This window comes from Aspergillus aculeatinus, assembly GCF_003184765.1.
Source record: "Aspergillus aculeatinus CBS 121060 unplaced genomic scaffold BO66scaffold_31, whole genome shotgun sequence".
Taxonomy (NCBI): domain Eukaryota; kingdom Fungi; phylum Ascomycota; class Eurotiomycetes; order Eurotiales; family Aspergillaceae; genus Aspergillus; species Aspergillus aculeatinus.
Window position 1 is genome coordinate 404,506 of NW_020291500.1, and position 13,245 is coordinate 417,750.

Sequence of the window (13,245 nt, forward strand, 5' to 3'; positions counted from 1 at the left end):
CACAGCTTGCTACGTTGCAATATCGCATGTTATTATTATCCACGACAAATCGATGGCCACTGTCGAAGCGATTATCTTAGGGGCCTCCGACCCTCAACTTCTTGCTTAATGCTTCGAATGCATTTATGTTACTATTATCCTGCTGCACTGTCCAGCAAGTCAGATTCAATCCTGTATGACCCAGGCCATACACCATACAGCCAAGTGAGGTAGTACCTACTAAGACATCTAGCTACTGGGGTCCGAATCAGTTCTTGGGCCGCTTCTTCTTCTTCTTCTTCTTCTGCTGTTGTCGGTCATTGCTGCCCTTCATTAAACCTGTTTCATCATCAGGCCATCCAGTTCCCTGCATATCATTGACCACAGATTTCGTCTTCTTCTTTTTCTTGACCAATGTTCCCTCCGAAGGAATACCCATTGGCTGCACTCGCTCTGTGGCTCTTTGTAATCTGAGACGAAATTGTTCCACTTCTCGCATTGCCAAAACCATTTCCGCCTCATCTTCGACCCTCCGCACGATTGATTGATTATCCGAGAATGGCCTGTTCTCGCTGAGTTGGGGGTGTTCCAGTCCACTGGAATCGATCTGAAGTAAAGACCGTTTCCATTTGCTAGCTTCACCCGTCCTATTGGCTGCCCCGGCCTCGTCGTCACCTAGCATCTCATCGGGCAGTACATTGTATCGCTTGGGACGTGATCCTATCTTTTTCCGATCGTCAGACTGAGCCATAGACGGCGGCCGATGTCCCCTTCCGGCGTGCAACTGGAGATCGATTATCGGAATCGCATCAACATCCAATTCGCTTTCATTAGAGACGGTGAAAGAGGGATGGTGTGGGCTCAAGATGTCGTAATATCCATCATCCGTCCCAATATAAAAAGGATCATCCCTACTTCGTTCCTTGCCATCCAGCCTTCTAGCGTAGGTGGACGATTCTTCCACCATGATACTCACTGGTTTCTGGTACTGTGTCCCATGAGCTGCGTCAACCGCGACGAAGTCACCAAGTTGCTTGTCAGATGACATGCCTTCCCTACAATAGTAGAACTTGTGGCTGGGCACTTCATACTCTGCTCCGCATGAAGTTCCAAGATCGCTATCGAAGAGATCGCAAAGGCTATGATTGAATGTTTGGTGTAAATGAAGCAGCTCTGGTGTCGTGACTTTCTTCTGAGCGTTCACAGAGACGGGATTCAATTCGAGTCCTTTGAATAGGTTTGGAATGACCGTAGACAAGAGATACGGTACTTCATTCCAGTTGTGCGAGTCGGAATGTACAGCATCTGCTGCCAAGCGCATGACTTCGAGGAATTCGATAGCTCGTTCTTGTACTTCCAGGTCAGGATGCAAACTGAGAGAGTTGAGGAACTCAATGACCCGGGCCAACATTAGAGACATTTCGCTCCTCTTTGTTCGATCCCATGTTCCCTCATCAGGCAGAAATGTATTGAGCAACTTGGGAATGGCTTGCACATAGAGGGATAACATCCTCCCTGGCAAGGAGAAATTGGACATGTCAATCAAGGAAAAAAGGGTTTGACCAGGAGACAGCAAGTGCTCGGCATATTCGCCAACCATCCACGCGAGCGGCCCGAGGATGCCGTTGCTTGCGCCTGGGGCCTTGAGGGAAAGGGATTTCCGATTTGCAAGAGAAAGCAAAGAGGCTGCAGCCCTAGTTGCTTCCGCGCGGGCGTCCTTGACCCGAACGGCCACATTGCGTAGCTCAGAACCAATTCGACCAGTGATATGCGACTGGTGATCCGCATCGTTGCCCGTACGAATATCATGAGGAAGCCCCACATCTTCAACGTCTGGGGGAACAAGTTGCACTAACCGCACCAAGGCGCCGACATACCAGTCAAAATCAGACAAATTCGCATAATTTCCGTAGGAGCATATGTCGACTATCCGATGTAACACCTCAAGTTGGTAATCAAGCGGTAAAGGTATTGTTTTCTTGCGGTTAGCTGAATCACGTCTCATCTCGCGGCCGTCTCCTTCAGAAAGTTCATCATCAATTCCGAGGCGGTCATTCCCGGTAGACTCACGTGAGTTGACCAGCTGCAAGATCAACCGCTCTACTATCGCCTGAAGGTTGTCGCTAGTGACCATCCTGGTTGCAAGATCAAGAGCTTGAAGTCGAATCGAGATGTCCGCATCGTCCAAGCAATACATAATCACATCCTGGTGCATTGAAACCAGCGCGGGATATGCCGATACAATTCTGTTGAAGGCTAGGAGTGCCACATATTTGACTAAACATCCGCCATGTCAGCTTCTATCTCACATCATATGGCAGTAGCACCTACGATTCGGATCCGAATCCGAGACGACCATGCCCCGAAGTTTTTCCACACATAAATCGGCGATTTCGTCTTTCTCTTGAGCACCTTGATCGCTATCGAGTATGCCGCCTTGTATCAGGCCATTGATACATTCGTAGAGTAAAGACATGGCGGTTGTTGTTTGGATTATGTTCACCAAAGGCCGAAGCAGCTTCCGGACTAATCGTGGCTCCAGAGGAGTAAGTGTGGCAAACTAGGACTGTCAGAATACTGATGAGTAATGATACCGAAGGGTCCTTCGTCTTGATGACCCAGACAACGTACAAGCTTTATTATCTTGATAGCCATCCAATTATTGCCACCGTCGACAAGCAATTCGAATAACCTTGGCGCAAGAGGTAGAAAGTCACGAGGTCGTCGCCATCCAAGTTCACATACCACGTTTAGAACAGCTGTAGTGACGCTAGAGTCCTCTGCATCGTCCATGAGGCGTTCCTTGATTTTGGGCCAAGCTAGTTTCAAGGCGTCAGGGTATACAAGAGCCAGCCTATAGAGGCACACAATAGCTTTTTTTCGGACCACAGCATGAGTGTGAGATATCCGAGACAAAACATCTGGTAGCAATGACATGGCAAGGGAGGTAGTGATGATGCTGGGCAATGTGATTAGCGGAAGGGACATATTCGGAATGCTTGATGATACTAAATCCTAAGCGAGAGTTAGATATATATAAGGACTATGGCTCAACAGCGCACATACTTTCTTTAAGAGATTCGTTGCCAGCATTAGTACTTCTGTGTCCGGTCTGAAACTCTGCACGGCACCGAGATATCCAGCTCTTTTCTGTAAATATTTTGCAGATGACATTACTTCGAGCACATGAAAAGATGCCCAGGACATGTCATAGCCGAACATCTCCAAGTATATCAGTTTCAAGAGAGCCGTTGCCTTCTTATCTAGGATATGTTAAAAGCATGGTCCCGCAGATATATATGCTGTGCGTACCCATATCCTGCAATTTGATCTCGGCCTTGCATTCTCGAAGAGACTCCTGTATATATCCATCCTCGTCTCCTTTGTGGCTCCTGAGGCCCTTTATCAGGTCATATAGCGACTTTTCGAACCTTGATACGCTGAGTGTTAGTTGTTTATGTTCTCAACCTGGGGCAGGGTACCGACATTATGCTTCGACGGTGTACAGCATCTGGTGGAAATAAGCGCAACCAAGTTGATACTCTTCTGCGCTATCATGAGCTGTGATTTCAAGCGCGATTCTCTGGTTGAGAACAGCCTAGTATATGTTGCACGTTGACGCATAATCCTTACCGTTCATGAGCGATTACGTCGAGCTGCTCCGTCCAAGTCACGGGAACAGAACTCTACTATCCCCGGTGCGGAGTAGCTCCGCATAATAACGTCTATCCTTGCTCTTCCTTTTTACCTTCTATCTACATTATTCTCGAATTTCTGATTGTCTCCTGCTCACACCAATACAAGTTTAATCTCATCTAGTCTTCTTCATTGATTCCACACAGCGACAGACCCATCATGGCGCATGATACCCCTGAATTGCAGTATGAACACAGTTCGAATCTGATCACTATCTCTCGCCTTTCACAACAAGCGCCTCGAATACTTGCACAGCACTCTCCAAGTGGTGATGGTTCTCTAGTTGCACCATTTCTGAAACCCCAGTATCATGAGTCATATGACTTGTTGGAGCAACTTGCCTTTGCATGCTTACAATCAGGGGATGATAGATCTGCTCTCCTGTGCATTGATAGACTAGCGAGCCGATTCGGTTCTTCGAATGAAAAGGTGACAGCATTACGAGGCTTACACGAAGAAGCTACTGCAGAAGATCGCGCAGCTTTGGAGGAGTGTCTGCACAAATACAACGCTATACTGTCGAGGGACCCGGTCAACCTAGTCTGTGCCTTCCTATATGTTCATGGCACTATCCGAAGCTGATCTACCTAGTAGCCGATTTTAAAACGCCGAGTTGCCCTTCTGCGGTCGCTGTCTAGACCAGTGGAGGCCATTACGGGCTTGATAAGACTTCTGGATGCTGTTCCAACAGATTCGGAGGCGTGGTGTGAACTCGCAGATTTGTATCAATCTCAAGGGTTGAGTTCCCAGGCAGTTTTCAGCCTCGAGGAGGCACTGTTGATTGTGCCGAACGCTTGGAATGTATGATTTTTACTGTCGATAGTGTACACTCACAGAAAGCTGACTCTCGTGTCGCAGGTACATTGCCGGCTAGGAGAAGTCTTGTATTCCTGCGCCAGTTCGACTGACGTAGGAAAAGCTTGTCATCTTTTACGCCGATGCATTCAGTATTTCTGTCGAAGTATCGAACTCTGTGCCGAATACTTGAGAGGCTTTTATGGTCTGTCTGTCGTAAGTACCCCTCAATCTCTTTCTTCCCAGAATAAATTTTGGTTTTGACACATACCTTGACAGGCAACATCACTCCTGCTTGAGAAAAAGACGGACTACGAAGAAGAATCATCAGCCTCCGCGAATTCCATGTCAACCGATACGCTGAAAAGCCTCAACACATTTGCAAGGATGCGTCTCGAGGAAATCGTGGCTCGACGTTCGTCAGATCATCACTTATGGGAGTACGGTCAAGCTGAGCTTATAGCCGTGAAGGAGCTTCTCGATCGCTACAATCGCGCTAGCGATTGAATGCAACCTAGCATATGGACTTAAATATGCTTCAGTGAAAACCAGGGCCAAACTGATCTCTAAAGAAACTAGTGTCTCGCTCTCTAAATTAATAGCGAACGTAGATGAGTCACTTTAGTCCAGGCGCCTGTAAGACATGACATGACGTCTCTGACTGGCCAATGAGAACAACGTCTCCCCAAGCCTTCTCCCCAAGCCCTCCCTACCTGCATAAGGTACTAAATACTAAATACAGTACAGCACTCCACGGCAGAGTGAGCGCCAGCCGAGCGTCTGCCACAGATTGAGTCTGGGCGCTCCGAGTGCGGTTTTCCGCAGTTTTCCGAATTCTTATTGATGCGCTACGCGCAAATAACTTACATACTAGCGGCATCTGACGCGAAACGAACACACAACTAGTAAGTAGTAATAGGAGGGGAGAGCGTAGGAAAAGGAGAGGGGCGGTCCATTTGTACAACCCGTTGGCATGGATTTTGATTCTTCATTGGGCATTCGGGCAGCACTACACTACTTTTTGCTTATGGGTAGAGAAGAAGAATGGTTGCCAACTCAGTGCCTAATAGTACCACCAATGACGACAATATTCAAATTTGGGAATAGGCATAATGCCTGCCATGCCCAAATCTCCACCGCGAGGCCTAAACTCGTCTCGATCAGGCAGTAGTTTCTTCACATTCTTCGTCGTTGTCAGTCCTCGGCGAGATTCCATCTACCTTCTTCTCCTCATCCTCCTCCTTCTTCTACCTTTCCCCTCCCCTTACCCTCATTCTCCTTTCATCTTCAAGTGCCACCCTCCCCTTTCTCGCCGTCCTCTAGCTAACGCGACCTCCATCTAATGCATCGAATCATAGAGGTATACTTGTTCCATTATAACTTCCTTGTACATGCTTGCTTCCCTTGTACACCCTTACTGATCTGCTGCCTATGCCTGCACTGAAGCCAGCTATTGTCTGGAACCCTGCCAGCCTCTAATCGTACCTTGCTTCTTGTGCGAAGAAAACACTAGCCCTTCACATAGCACCTGAAGAGAGTGAATGCCGCTTTGACCGTCCAGGGCCATTGGGGATTTTTATAATTATCTTCAGTTTTACCCCCACCACCAAGGTTCGACTGTCGGACATCTGCCCCTCGATGGGTAACTGTGTCAACCTTGAGCATTTTCATGGGTTACCAATTCTGGCCTTTGAATTCCATCTTCGGTCGGCTTATGTTCAACTGCTTGCGCAAACTAGGCTTGGACTTCAACACACATTAGAGACAGCGAAAGAAGACGAGAGTCAAAGAGAGCTCTGAAAATCAGTTGGACCCAATGACGTGCGTTGTTGCTCTAAAAACTAGCTACGTGCTTTCTGACAGATAATAGAATGAATATCAGAATTGAACCCGACTCGGAATCCTCTATCTCCGATGAAGAAGACTCTTCTGGAGTGCAGGTTTCTCCTCCTTCTGAGTCTGAGAGCCATGGGTACCAGGATTCGTACGGCGGATGGGCGCATCTATCATTTCCGGATGAATTGAAACCATCGGATTCCGCTTCTCGACCCAGAACATCACACCGGCTACGCGCACGTAGTTCAATTCATGGCCCTTCGTCTGCCGTTCGCCGCCACTCAACAAGGCATCACATGGCATCGGAAAGGGACTCATTTAGGCGTCCTCGTCGAAATCCTTCGCCGGACTCCCCAGAGAGCGCAGATTCGGCTGAGGAATATGGTGCTCCATATGGGCATATGCCTCAAGAACGGAGATTTTGGTCAGCTGTGCCTCAGGGGGCACGGTACAATCATCATTCCTCTCCGCGACAATCATATGTCTATCCTAATGGGAACTCTATTCCGCATGCTGCGTTTATGCACCCCAATGGCGTTGCGACTACATCGGACCAGCTGATAAGACTAGGCCATCAAGGCCAGCAAATACCGTATGGTCAATCGATGTACGGGTACAACTCCCAATCACCTGGTCCTCCTCTGCCCCCTTTTCTAGCACATGAACGTCACCCAGGACATCAACAACACCCTATCACAGCCGCTTCTCATGGACGGAACGAAGGGCACAACCCGCCCCCACATTCAATATCACACCACATGCCAGGACATGGTCCGCCTCCCTATGGGCCCCATGATATGATGATACCATATGGCCCAGGGACCTATTATCCTTTCCAGGATCCTTACCATGTGGTTCCTGGGATGATTCCGCCTTATTACCATTCATATCCTCGCGCGTCATCTCCTAGTCAAGTAGATCCACTCGAATCCCCTGCCCCTGCACCTGCCGATACAGAGAAGGATGAAGCTATTGCGAGACTCGAAAAACTGATTTTGGAGGAAAGGACAGAGCGCGAAGCTCGGGAAGCCAGAGAGGCTGCCAAACAGGCTGCGATCGAACTGGAAGCCGCCGAGCAAGCCGCAAGAGAGGCACGTGCCGCGCACGAGAAGAAAATAGCGGAGGACGCTGCCTCACAAGCAAGGGCGGAGGCCGAGCAGAAAGCTGCGGAGGAAGCCGCCAAAGCCAAGAAAGAAGCAGAAGATGCGGCTGCTGCTGCTGTAGAAGCTGCTGCTGCTGCTGCCACAGAGGCAGCGAATGCGGCAGCTGCAGAAGCTCTCGCGGCTGCAACAGCAGCCGCTGCGAATCCGCCACCTCCGGAGAAAAAGAAGCCTATAAAGTTCAAGGATGCAGTCGGGAGGAAGTTCAGTTTTCCGTTTGACTTGTGCTGTACCTGGAAGGTAAGGGAAATTCAATGGGTGGAATGCCATCTATGGCTAAACATTATTTTAGGGCATGGAAGAGCTTATACGACAGGCATTCCTTCATATCGAGGTGATAGGCCTTCATGTCGCTGAAGGACACTATGATCTGGTTGGCCCTAATGGCGACATAATTCTGCCTCAAGTTTGGGAGACTGTTATTGAACCAGATTGGACTATAACTATGCATATGTGGCCCATACCAGAGAAACCCCAAGCCGCTGAGCCTGCCCCACCAGCAGATGCAGTCGCAGAACCCTCGCCTCCACCTGAATCTACAGCAGCTCCAGATGAGTCTGCAGTCCCTGTCGACGAGGATTCCAAGAAAAAACCTGATCAAGCAGGTAGGTCTTTTATTTTCAAACTCATGCAAAGACGTTCTACAATGCACTTGCATGCCACCATGTTCTCATCAATAACATTATACAGGTCCTAAAAAGCCACGGGCGAAGGCTCCAGACCCTGGTGCTTTTGCAATGTGGATGGTGGGAGGCAACCGCCTAAGGTTAAACAAGGCTTTAAAAATGGGAAAAAAGCCTAAGGCAGTCCAGCACGGTATCTCCTGCCGTGTTATGTAAAATGACTTAGGAACCGTGATTCGCTCTCAGATTGCGTATCATAACATGCAACAGGGGTATCTTGCACTGCTTGCCAGTTATGATAACATTGTCTTCACTACTTCCATCTGCCATGGAGTAATAAAACAATCAGGTAAGTAAACAATCCAACAAGTCTGAATGCAATGAAGCTGATCGTTGAAACTACTCAGCAATTTGTGATGAACTCAATATTCCTAAGTCACTTAATAGGGTCTCTGCTTTAGGGGTGCATGGCTTTTCCTCCCGCTTGTTCGGGATTGGTTTCTCGTGCCCATGGCTGTGCTTATGCGTGGTCTTCCTATCCGACATCTAGCAGCCTTGCTTGCCGTTAGAAGAAAAGGTTAGCCCAGAGCCGCTCCAGGTTTTGAAAAGTACATGAATCAGTCAACATTTGCGAGTATCTTATAATCCGACTCCCGCAAATCGGCACTGGTACATCATGCTGGCTGTAGCCTTGTATATATGGTTATCTCAAACTCATAGACTCTTGAAGTAAAGGCGAAGAAGTCGATCTATGTTCCCGTTGGAATATAAAAGGTGCATCTAGAAATAGTGACAGGATGATGTAAGATCAAGAGTTGATTCGATACCAGTGAATTGGGTTCTGCGGATTAGATTGTATTAAATCATCTGTGAGGCTGGGTAAAGACAAGATTCTACTGTTTAGGATGGAGCGGTTCCCAAGTGAGCCTATCATTGATGGCTTCGCCCAATATATCATGTTCCTGTAATACAGGTTTAGTATCTCATCTGGTAATATAAAAAATATCAACACGTTGAGTTCACTGACCGTATGAGTCACCAACCGATCAGCGATATTATGTGGGCGCGAATTGTACGGTCCAGGCGATTCTTCTCTCGCAAGTGTCTTTGTTGTGCTTGCCGGTAGCGGTGGACTAGTGTGGTTTGAATCCATCATCCAAAAAGCTGTTTTACTCGATTTCTGGGATTTTGGGTTATCCTGATACGGTTTTCCAGGCACTTCAATAGTAGCATCAATGTGCTCTCGATTTGAATCATATGAACTGCGGTGTCTTTGATACCCTGAAAGATTCATCCTTGGTGGCAGAGGGGGTTTGAGTGCACCATTCTCGATTTCAGTAGACGGCGATACTTGAGCCCAATCGTTGTCGTCCCAAGAAAAGGGATTTGGTATACGTTGGATATTCCAGATATAGTTGTTGGAGGGAGGTATCACCTGTGATCGCGCAGACTTGCCTAATTCATAGAATGAGAAGTATGAGTATAACAAATAAAATTGGACTTGTCGCGTGGGCTTTCATAGATTAGAGAATAGCATTGTGACTGACCATGCTTCAACCACCATTTGTCATATGCAGCGCTAATAGCTGACTCCTGAGTCCGCGAAACAATTCCTGCATGATACAGCTTTCCAGTATTGGCATCTGCTTTTTCGGGCTCACTCGCGACTACAGCGCGTGTGCTGTGCTGGTATTTCCTGTAGAGCGTATGTTGCAGGTGGGCTTTCTGTTTCTCATCAACAACGCTGATCATGCATGTAAATAGTGCCCAAACTGGCCTATGATCGGAGAATCGCAGATTCGCGCTGCTGTAATGAAGCTGACGTAGATTTGATCCCTTCCACAGGACTCTATCGCACCAGGCGGGTATACGTGCTTTTTCCCTATGAGGTCTCAGTCTCCTGCTCACATGAAAACATGACATATTGGTGACACTAACGAGGTATCGTAATGATCACTCCCGATATCGTACTTATACGTTGGAGGAAACGTGATAGGTCCTTCGGTGTAGAAGTGGAAGGCTCTACCTGCTAGCATTTGTAGGTTCAACTGAGAGAGTTGTCAGGGCCACAAAGATCGACATCAAGCTCTACCTCGGAAAATACCTGGTCATTATCGTAGAGCTTTTGGTAATCTCCCTGAATTGCTGATTCTCTGACAAGTTGATTGGCAAGTCCTATCCGATAGTTGAAGTCCCCAAGCCATACGATGGTGTCATGATCCTCAATACTCCTGTTTTTCAAGAAGCGAAGTCCATGTAGGATGGTATCATAGTCTTTGTTCCTCTCGTCATAATTAGCGAACCCAGCAGCAAGATGGGCAGTCACAAAACAGATGCGCGTATTTGAGTAGTCAAAGCGAATGGCGCAGCCACCTTTGTTGCCGGCCATTCCTGATAAGCCCGTCTACATGAGTACAATCAGTGAAAGACGAAGTGGACGCCGACATCCCATGTGAAACCTACCTTCTTCACATTGCCTTCAACATTCTTGATGTATTTAAGGCTATCCCCTCTCACGAATACCATGAGAGCAGCTCCGACAAGCTGACCACTTCGCAAGAGCACATACTTGGGAAGTTTCCTGGAGCTCGCTTCAGAATTGATACAGCTTTGCACATTCTGCTCCCACACTTTTCGGGTTGTAGGATCAGTCGACATTATCTGCTGTGGACTTAGCGTAACAATCTCCTGAAATCCGACCGCAAAAATCTGTGGACCGTCATCATGGCGGTTGAACCCTGAGAGCAACCACGGCCGTAGATCTATATTGGGCCCCGGATGACGCCCGTTGAGATTGAATGTTCCAGCCCAGATTTGAATCGATGTAGTAGATGAATAATTAGAGGATAGCTGAGCCAGCTCTGTTGCAACTCGATCATTGACCGGGTCAAATAGAAGTACAGGGATCTGGCCTGTTAATCGCCCCAATAGAATATCTATTGTTTGTTGGCGAGCTTTGTCAGAGAAATTATTGACATAGATGCGGGCTGCGGTTTTTCGAACATCTGCGAGTGCACCTGCGATGGACATCTTGCCATGGCGCGTAAATGAGCTTTTAAGGGCGCCAGTGCCAGCATAGATTTTGGACAAAGCATCGCCATTGTCAGCCCACAAGGTCGAATGTCTCAGTTGGAGATTGTCGCCGATTGAACTCCCTTGTTGGTGAAGGAATGCATCAAGAGCCATGGCACTTATTATTGTTTGTACGAGATTCGTCCTATCGAGACAATCAAGACAATTGGTTCGGAAAGCCCCTTCTTGCTGTAAAATGACGGTGTTACCCAGCGATTTCTGGTTTTGATCAGGGATTCCAAGGTCCGATTCCTCTTCCTGAAAGTAGGCAAAGCCTTGCAGAGAGTGAAATATCTCGGGCTTGATCTGGCTGCTGGCACCATACCCTGTTGGTCCTCGGGTTTCAGCATGGAAATCGAATTCCGTGAGCTGTAGAAGACTATGGTCCGAAAGGGCACCAAGTGCAGTTTCTTGACTTATACGGTCTCCTTTGATGAGTTCCCGAAATCTTCTTGAAAGCTCTACTTCCCCGGGCCTGAGCTCACTCAGGAGGTTAATCACATGTATTGCACCATACTTCAGTTCCAGGTTCTTGAAATGTTTATGAAACGCATGTTGGCTCGCCTCAACGGATCTGGTTATTTCGATTTTCTGCTGTCCTGGGATAAACCCAGTAGCCTGCTCCCAAAATATCGGCACTGATCCACGCAACTGAACATAGGAAAAGGTGAGATGAGGAGCAATCCAGAGTATTGTCTCGGTCTCAACAAAATTGGCGACGTGACCATCATCGTCTATGCCACGGGAATTGAACCTTGTTCCCGCACGTCGAGACGACTGGCGAGATATTATTGTAAGCGAGGAAGGAAGTCGCGTGTGTCCCCGGGAAATGATTGGGACGGAGGATGGTATCGTTAGTGTGCCACAAAAGCCTCGGATCACACACGTCAACATGCGCGAGGAATCGAGATGATTCTTCTCGGCCGGGGCTAGGTATTTCCTGAAAATAAGAAGGGGATTTATCAGGTATGCATTCCAAAGCATGTCTTCATCCAGAGACTCTATGTCAAAAGTTGCCGATTTATCAGATCTGGTCATTGCTTCGTGAGCCCAGGAGTCAATTCGCAAATGCGACTTGGCTTACCTATCTTGCAAGCGATCTGTAAGATTGAAATCAAGACTGTAGTAAAAGCTCCCATCGCTCAATAATTTCTTCAGGGCCAAAAAAGGGACATCGATAGGCGTTTCCCTGAGGTCATAATCTACTTCGGTCTCAGTTACCTCAACTGGGATTGAGGAGTCCACATCATGATACAGTCTATCTTCGTATCTGGAGTGGCTCAAACAAACTGAGCCCAGTCAGCAGATTCCTAATGAGATTGACGATGAAACCTCACAGAAGTCCACCTTGTCTATTCTGAAAACAGATTCCCCAGGTCGTACCGTGGCGGCTTTCGAGGAGCCAGTGATAACGCTTACAAAGACATCTTCGTCCAAGTGAATGAGACCAAGAGTACCAAAACCTTTACCGTGGATTTGATAATCTTCGAATTGAATTGAGGATACCGGGACAAGGTCGACTTGACAACGCGGCACGGTGTCGCCCTTGCGACGCCTTGTGCTTCGAGACTCGGATTTAAATAGCAACGCATAGTCAGAAGTAGCAAGAAGAACAGTACGCTGAGGCAAGTTCCGAGTGTAAATCCGAAGGCTAGCCATACTTCAAAAGGTTTGTGAATTGAAGATGTGGAGCATTGCACCAAGACGGGAGGATGATCTAGACTATCTCCCGGGGAAATCAGCCTGTAAGGAGTGTTCTAGCGTTGGGGAGAGAAGCAGCTTCAGTAACAATTTTACCAAGGTTGGTATCGGATGAGACTCTGTACTCTACTTCCAGTATGACCTGCTGATATGAGAAAACACATTAACTGGAACTTTTCATACGATATAAGGGTAAAGTCCATTATTATGAACCGGGGTGAGTAGCTATGATGTTCTCGAACGTGCCGGGGAGAGAGCTCCGTAATGTAATGTATTTGGTAAGCAAACCACGTCTATAAGACTAAGAATATTCGGCCATCAATTTCTCCACCAAAAATATCTAAATTATTGAAAGAATTGATAGAAGAGGAAGACTATATTTT

General features: G+C 47.6%; 4 protein-coding genes across 4 annotated transcripts; 2 read left to right on the forward strand and 2 right to left on the reverse strand.

The window, feature by feature from the left end:
- Positions 1-63: 63 nt before the first annotated feature.
- BO66DRAFT_421319 (putative AP-3 complex subunit delta) lies at positions 64-3,613 on the reverse strand. The gene is made up of 6 exons (XM_025649945.1): positions 3,466-3,613; positions 3,292-3,410; positions 3,046-3,242; positions 2,611-2,994; positions 2,311-2,539; positions 64-2,256 (listed from the first exon to the last, which is right to left on the reverse strand). Coding segments are annotated over exons 1-6 (2,940 nt in total). The 5' UTR covers positions 3,468-3,613; the 3' UTR covers positions 64-247.
- A 106-nt stretch (positions 3,614-3,719) lies between these two features.
- Positions 3,720-5,136, forward strand: BO66DRAFT_421320 (uncharacterized protein). Its single transcript, XM_025649946.1, has 4 exons — positions 3,720-4,215; positions 4,270-4,476; positions 4,534-4,686; positions 4,750-5,136. The coding sequence occupies exons 1-4, from the start codon at positions 3,835-3,837 to the stop codon at positions 4,975-4,977; spliced, it is 969 nt and encodes a 322-aa protein (XP_025502857.1). The 5' UTR covers positions 3,720-3,834; the 3' UTR covers positions 4,978-5,136.
- A 1,150-nt stretch (positions 5,137-6,286) lies between these two features.
- Positions 6,287-8,305, forward strand: BO66DRAFT_402601 (uncharacterized protein; the record flags this gene model as incomplete). Its single annotated transcript, XM_025648822.1, has 4 exons — positions 6,287-6,291; positions 6,341-7,706; positions 7,759-8,071; positions 8,157-8,305. 4 exons carry the CDS (start codon positions 6,287-6,289, stop codon positions 8,303-8,305), a joined length of 1,833 nt encoding a protein of 610 aa, XP_025502858.1.
- Positions 8,306-8,543: 238 nt separating this feature from the next.
- BO66DRAFT_392847 (SacI domain and endonuclease/exonuclease/phosphatase family protein) lies at positions 8,544-12,535 on the reverse strand. Its single transcript, XM_025647619.1, has 7 exons — positions 12,246-12,535; positions 10,553-12,191; positions 10,194-10,493; positions 10,028-10,137; positions 9,637-9,971; positions 9,117-9,544; positions 8,544-9,051 (listed from the first exon to the last, which is right to left on the reverse strand). Exons 2-7 carry the CDS (start codon positions 12,143-12,145, stop codon positions 8,983-8,985), a joined length of 2,835 nt encoding a protein of 944 aa, XP_025502859.1. The 5' UTR covers positions 12,146-12,191; positions 12,246-12,535; the 3' UTR covers positions 8,544-8,982.
- Positions 12,536-13,245: the final 710 nt, after the last annotated feature.